General features: G+C 49.1%; 1 protein-coding gene across 1 annotated transcript; it reads left to right on the plus strand.

Moving 5' to 3' along the window:
* Positions 1-526: 526 nt before the first annotated feature.
* LOC123151128 (pathogenesis-related protein PRB1-2) lies at positions 527-1335 on the plus strand. The gene has a single exon (XM_044570895.1). The coding sequence runs from the start codon at positions 611-613 to the stop codon at positions 1133-1135; it is 525 nt and encodes a 174-aa protein (XP_044426830.1). The 5' UTR covers positions 527-610; the 3' UTR covers positions 1136-1335.
* The last annotated feature ends 5780 nt before the right edge of the window (positions 1336-7115 follow it).

Raw genomic sequence — 7115 nt, forward strand, 5'->3', positions numbered from 1 at the left:
GGCCGCGCTTGCGCTTCTCATGCGCTCTTCTATGCCTTGCATGCCGCCTGCGTGTTCGTCCTTGCGAGGCTGTTTTTATAATGACTGCTATAAATCCTCTTCTACCAACACAATAATACACAAGTCTATTCTGTATTCGTGAGAGAAAAAAAAGCCACAACCACCGATAAGCCACAGTAGGCAGTAGCGACGACGCAAGCATATTTTGCCACTTGCCCTAGCCGCCCAAGTGGATATACGCTTTTGAACATCGCCCGCCCAATGAGGTTATGATCTAGACATCTAGTTCTAGATTACTGTAAACCCAACTGCCCAAACAAATCGACCAATGTATATCGGGAAATCGCATTGAACCACTCGTTGTCAGAAGTAGTATGCATATGTACTGGAAATAAAAGAAAATTGTCCCACTTGTAGCTAGCAAGTCATGAACTCGTGATACATGCATCTAATTATTTTTTCCGGCATCTTCTTGCGGATCCTTGAAATAGATACCCATGCAGTTCAAAAAAAAAGAAGATAGCCATGCATTCTTTCCACGTCCCCAGGCTACAAATACCGGTCAAATTCCAGCACTCTTCATCAATCTCGAGCCACCTACTAGCTAGTCATGGCATCTTCCAAGAGCAGTCTTGCAATGTTCGCACTGGCCATAGTCATGGCCGTGGTGGCTGACGTCTCGGCGCAGAACACCCCGCAGGACTTCGTCAACCTGCACAACCGCGCCCGCGCCGTGGACGGTGTCGGCCCGGTGGCGTGGGACAACAACGTGGCCAGGTTTGCGCAGGACTGGGCGGCGCAGCGCGCCGGCGATTGCCGGCTCCAGCACTCCGGCGGGCCGTTCGGCGAGAACATCTTCTGGGGTTCCGGGCAGTCGTGGACGGCCGCCGACGCGGTGAAGCTGTGGGTGGACGAGAAGCAGAACTACCATCTTGACAGCAACACCTGCGACGCCGGCAAGGTGTGCGGGCACTACACGCAGGTGGTGTGGCGCAAGTCGACCCGCATCGGCTGCGCGCGCGTGGTCTGCGCCGGGAACCGGGGCGTCTTCATCACCTGCAACTACAACCCCCCGGGCAACTTCAACGGCGAGCGCCCGTTCGCGTTCCTCACCCTTGACGCCGAAGCCAAGTAGTACGTGCGTGTGAGTGTGATCATACATGCATACGTACGTGCATGTGTTTATGTTTGTGTGGTTTGAATATTTATACGTCTACAAATGTTACGTACGTACGTAAATAAGCACACATTCCGGCCTACATGTATCCATGCGGCTCTGTGCAGCGTGTAAATGTAATCATATATGTTCTACGTCCATGCAAACATCTTTACTTTTGTTTTGTTGTTCAAAACTTGGACCTAGCCAAACAAATTGTGAACCCCTGAAAAAAATGATACCCCCTCCGTCCTATAATATAAGACCACTACTGTCAAAAAATGTTTTACATTATGGGACGATGGGAGTACGTTACACACAAAATTTGAATTTGTGTTCGAAGATAAGAACCTGTAATTCTTGAAATAGGATTTCGCCCCGTTTTATTTATAGATAAAGCAAACACCATGACCATACAGTAAATTCAAGTGTGAAAATAGAATACCCTGTTGGGGCAACATCACAAACTCGACAAAGGAAAATATAAAATAAATGGGGAAAAAGACCACCAAGTGGTCGTAGTCTCACGGGGGGGGGGGGGGGGGGGGGGGCTGCACCGAGGCAAGTTGGTGAGCGGCACCATGCATCGCATCCATCATAAGGCCCAGCCGATCGCGGTCGCACTATCTATACAACAGGTGACAGCGCTGCAAAAATGCAAGAAATTTAAAGATTAAGTCAGATGTCCTCCTAAGAAAGACATGCTCAATCACCATCTTATTGTACGTACTCCATAAAATCCATGCTAACGGTTCAAACATCAGCCAGAAGAGGTGCCTCATACTGCCACCTGGTAGGCACGGGTCTGAAGGAACCCTGCAAGGTCCAGGGTTTCAAGGACAAAACTCCAAAAAACTCTAGACATTGTCCAAAAGAAATGATGTGGTCCTCGTTTCCAGAACGCCAAAAAAAAGGACACAACCCTTCCCAAGGTCATGCCTCTTGATCACCTCTTCCCAGCAATTGTCAAACACAATTTTTTATCTTTTCAATGTTAAGTGCGATTTCCACAGCGGATTGGTTTAAGCAATGGTCGGACGCCAGCATAGGGCAAGATATGTTGAGTCGACAGAGAAAAACCCGAAGATGCAAGATGCCATGATACGGTGTCCGGATAGTCCGCAAGAACTGGGACCGCCGCTCGCAAACTAGCCCACTTTACGGCCTCCACCTGGCCAAATGACCATCGGAACAAGATATTCCAATGGTCATTGTGGGCCAGTGAAAAAAATAGTGCGCTATAGCGCCACTAATAGCACACCGTAGCATCGTGAGCAATATCTCGCTAAATAAATCAGTGTGCAATGTCTCGCTAATAGCATGATAGGGTCCGTCCACAAACTAGCCCGCTCTATGGTCTCTACCTGGCCAAACTATTGCTAGTGCATTATGATTTTCGGCTTTCCCCATTAATGTCTTGTACTTAATGCTCAATTTATCCAGCTGAATAGATAGAACTGATTCAATTGGTAGACGATAAGACTACCCATAGTGCGAGTAACATACTAGATGGTAACATAAAGCATATTTAGATAAAATAGATGATGTGGCAAGCATTTAATGAAGAAAGAAAGACATGTGGTAACATAGCTAGTTACTAATAGTATGAGTAACATCACACATATCAAGATAAGATGAGTACTACACATATGTTACTCCTCACTATAAAGACAATAACATAGACTAGTAAGAGCATCTCCACTAGGGTCCCAAGACGCCCCCCAAGCCACTTTTTAGGCGTCGGCAGTAAAAAAAAGCGCCCAGCCACGCCCCAAGGCCTTGATTTGCACCGATTTTGCCCAAAAATACAACCGGCGATCTTAGGCGAACCCCAACAACCTGGGGGCAGCTGGGGGCGCCGGCACTAACTTTTGCATGCAAATGGTCCACTGGCAGTGTTCCCAACTCCTTTTCTCTTCTCCTGGCCCACTCGCGTGCAAGAGCAGACTCCCTTTCTCCTCTCCAGGCCCACGCTCCCTCTCTCCTCGGCGTCTTCTACGCTCTCCATGTACTCCGGGCGGGCGAGGCAGGAGCTGGTGAGGCCAGGGCGGGTGCTGGCCGGAGCTAGCGGGGCAGACGTGGCCGGAGCTAGCGAGGCGGGGGCGCTGGCCGGAGCTGGTGAGGCCGGGGCGGGCACTGGCCGGAGCAAGCGAGGCGGGGGCGCTGGCCAGAACTGGCGAGGCGGGCGCGCGCAACGGGAAGCGCAGGGGCGGGGACAGGACGACCAGCTGGGCTAGCAACACAAAAACAGCAATAAGGCCAAATGGGCTAGCTACACAACGACGGCAACACGGCCAGCTGTGCTAGGCCCGCACGCGATGGCTACGGCAGCTCATCAGCACGCCCGCCCGCGGCTGCACCGAGGCAAGTTGGTGAGCAGCACCATGCATCGCATCCATCATAAGGCCCAGTCGATCGTGGTCGCACTGTCTATACAACGGGAGACAGCGCTGCAAAAATGCAAGGAATTTAAAGATTAAGTCAGATGTCCTCCCAAGAAAGACATGCTCAATCACCATCTTATTTTACGTACTCCACAAAATCCATGCTAACGGTTCAAACATCAGCCAGAAGAGGTGCCTCGTACTGCCACCTGGTAGGCACGGGTCTGAAGGAACCCTGCAAGGTCCAGGGTTACAAGGACAAAACTCCAAAGAACTCTAGACATTGTCCAAAAGAAATGATGTGGTCCTCGTTTCCAGAACGCCAAAAAAAGGACACAACCCTTCCCAAGGTCATGCCTCTTGATCACCTCTTCCCAGCAATTGTCAAACACATTTTTTTATCTTTTCAATGTTAAGTGCGATTTCCAGAGCGGACTGGTTTAAGCAATGGTCGGACGCCAGCATAGGGCAAGATATGTTGAGTCGACAGAGAAAAAACCCGAAGATGCAAGATGCCATGATACGGTGTTCGGATAGTCCGCAAGAACTGGGACCGCCGCTCGCAAACAAAACCACTTTACGGCCTCCACCTGGCCAAATGACCATCGGAACAAGATATTCCAATGGTCATTGTGGACCAGTGAAAAAAATAGCGTGCTATAGCGCCACTAATAGCACACCGTAGCATCGTGAGCAATATCTCGCTAAATAAATCAGTGTGCAATGTCTCGCTAATAGCACGATATGGTCCGTCCACAAACTAGCCCGCTCTATGGTCTCCACCTGGCGAAACTATTGCTAGTGCATTATGATTTTCAGCTTTCCCCATTAATATTTTGTACTTAATCCTCAATTTATCCGGCTGAATAGATAGAACTGATTCAATTGGTAGACGATAAGACTACCCATAGTGCGAGTAACATACTAGATGGTAACATCACACATATTTAGATAAAACAGATGATGTGGCAAGCATTTAATGAAGAAAGAAAGGCATGTGGTAACATAGATAGTTACTAGTAGTATGAGTAACATCACACATATCAAGATAAGATGAGTACTACACATATGTTACTCCTCACTATAGAGACAATAACATAGACTAGTAAGAGCATCTCCACTAGGGTCCCAAGACGCCCCCCAAGCCACTTTTTAGGCGCCGGCGGTAAAAAAAAGCGCCCAGCCACGCCCCAAGGCCTTGATTTGCGCCGATTTTGCCCAAAAATAGAACCGGCGATCTCAGGCGAACCCCAACAACCTGGGGGGCAGCTGGGGACGCCGGCACTAACTTTTGCATGCAAATGGTCCACTGGCAGTGTCCCCAACTCCTTTTCTCTTCTCCTGGCCCACTCACGTGCGAGAGCAGACTCCCTTTCTCCTCTCCAGGCCCATGCTCCCTCTCTCTCCGGCGTCTTCTACGCTCTCCATGTACTCCGGGCGGGCGAGGCAGGAGCTGGTGAGGCCAGGGCGGGTGCTGGCCGGAGCTAGCGGGGCAGACGTGGCCGGAGCTAGCGAGGCGGGGGCGCTGGCCGGAGCTGGTGAGGCCGGGCGTGCACTGGCCGGAGCTAGCAAGGCGGGGGCGCTGGCCAGAACTGGCAAGGCGGGCGCGCGCAACGGGAAGCGCAGGGGCGGGGACAGGACGACCAGCTGGGCTAGCAACACAACGACGACAATAAGGCCAAATGGGCTAGCTACACAACGACGGCAACACGGCCAGCTGTGCTAGGCCCGCACGTGATGGCTACGACAGCTCGCCAGCACGCCCGCCCGCGGCTGCACCGAGGCAAGTTGGTGAGCGGCACCATGCATCACATCCATCATAAGGCCCAGTCGATCGCGGTCGCACTTTTTATTCAACGGGTGACAGCGCTGCAAAAATGCAAGGAATTTAAAGATTAAGTCAGATGTCCTCCTAAGAAAGACATGCTCAATCACCATCTTGTTGTACGTACTCCACAAAATACATGTTAACGGTTCAAACATCAGCCAGAAGAGGTGCCTCATACTGCCACCTGGTAGGCACGGGTCTGAAGGAACCCTGCAAGGTCCAGGGTTTCAAGGACAAAATTCCAAAGAACTCTAGACATTATTCAAAAGAAATGATGTGGTCCTCGTTTCCAGAACGCCAAAAAAAGGACACAACCCTTCCCAAGGTCATGCCTCTTGATCACCTCTTCCCAGCAATTGTCAAACACAATTTTTTATCTTTTCAATGTTAAGTGCGATTTCCAGAGCAGATTGGTTTAAGCAATGGTCAGACGCCAGCATAGGGCAAGATATGTTGAGTCGACAGAGAAAAAACCCAAAGATGCAAGATGCCATGATACGGTGTCCGAATAGTCCTCAAGAACTGGGACCGCCGCCCGCAAACTAGCCCACTTTACGGCCTCCACATGGCCAAATGACCATCGGAACAAGATACTCCAATGGTCACTGTGGGCCAGTGAAAAAAATAGCGCGCTATAGCGCCACTAATAGCACACTGTAGCATCGTGAGCAATATCTCGCTAAATAAATCAGTGTGCAATGTCTCGCTAATAGCATGATTGGGTCCGTCCACAAACTAGCCCGCTCTATGGTCTCCACCTGGCCAAACTATTGCTAGTGCATTATGACTTTCGGCTTTCCCCATTAATGTTTTGTACTTAATCCTCAATTTATCCGGCTGAATAGATAGAACTGATTCAATTGGTAGACGATAAGACTACCCATAGTGCGAGTAACATACTAGATGGTAACATCACACATATTTAGATAAAATAGATGATGTGGCAAGCATTTAATGAAGAAAGATAGGCATGTCATAACATAGCTAGTTACTAGTAGTATGAGTAACATCACACATACCAAGATAAGATGAGTACTACACATATACTCCTCACTATAGAGACAATAACATAGACTAGTAAGAGCATCTCCACTAGGGTCCCAAGATGCCCCCAAGTCACTTTTTAGGCACCGGCTGTAAAAAAGCGCCCAACCACGCTCCAAGGCCTTGATTTGCGCCGATTTTGCCCAAAAATACAACTGGCGATCTCAGGCGAACCCCAACAACCTGGGGGGCAACTGGGGCGCAGGCACTAACTTTTGCATGCAATGGTTGTTGGAAATATGCCCTAGAGGCAATAATAAAATAGTTATTATTATATTTCTTTGTTCATGATAATTGTCTATTGTTCATGCTATAATTGTGTTATCCGGAAATCGTAATACATGTATGAACACATAGACCACAACACGTCCCTAGTGAGCCTCTAGTTGACTAGCTCGTTGATCAAAAGATAGTCATGGTTTCCTGACTATGGACATTGGATGTCATTGATAACGGGATCACATCATTAGGAGAATGATGTGATGGACAAGACCCAATCCTAAGCTTAGCTCAGAGATCCTGTAGTTCGTTTGCTGTAGCTTTTCTGAATGTCAAGTATCATTTCCTTAGACCATGAGATTGTGCAACTCCCGGATACCGTAGGAGTGCTTTGGGTGTGCAAAACGTCACAACATAACTGGGTGACTATAAAGGTACATTACAGGTGTCTCTGAAAGTGTCTGTTGGGTTGGCACGAATCGAG

The sequence above is a fragment of the Triticum aestivum genome, chromosome 7A (assembly GCF_018294505.1).
Source record: "Triticum aestivum cultivar Chinese Spring chromosome 7A, IWGSC CS RefSeq v2.1, whole genome shotgun sequence".
Classification (NCBI taxonomy): Eukaryota; Viridiplantae; Streptophyta; class Magnoliopsida; order Poales; family Poaceae; genus Triticum; species Triticum aestivum.

Coding starts and splice junctions, on each gene's coding strand:
- LOC123151128 (XM_044570895.1), top strand. CDS start 611: ATGGCATCTTCCAAGAGCAGTCTTGCAATGTTCGCACTGGCCATAGTC.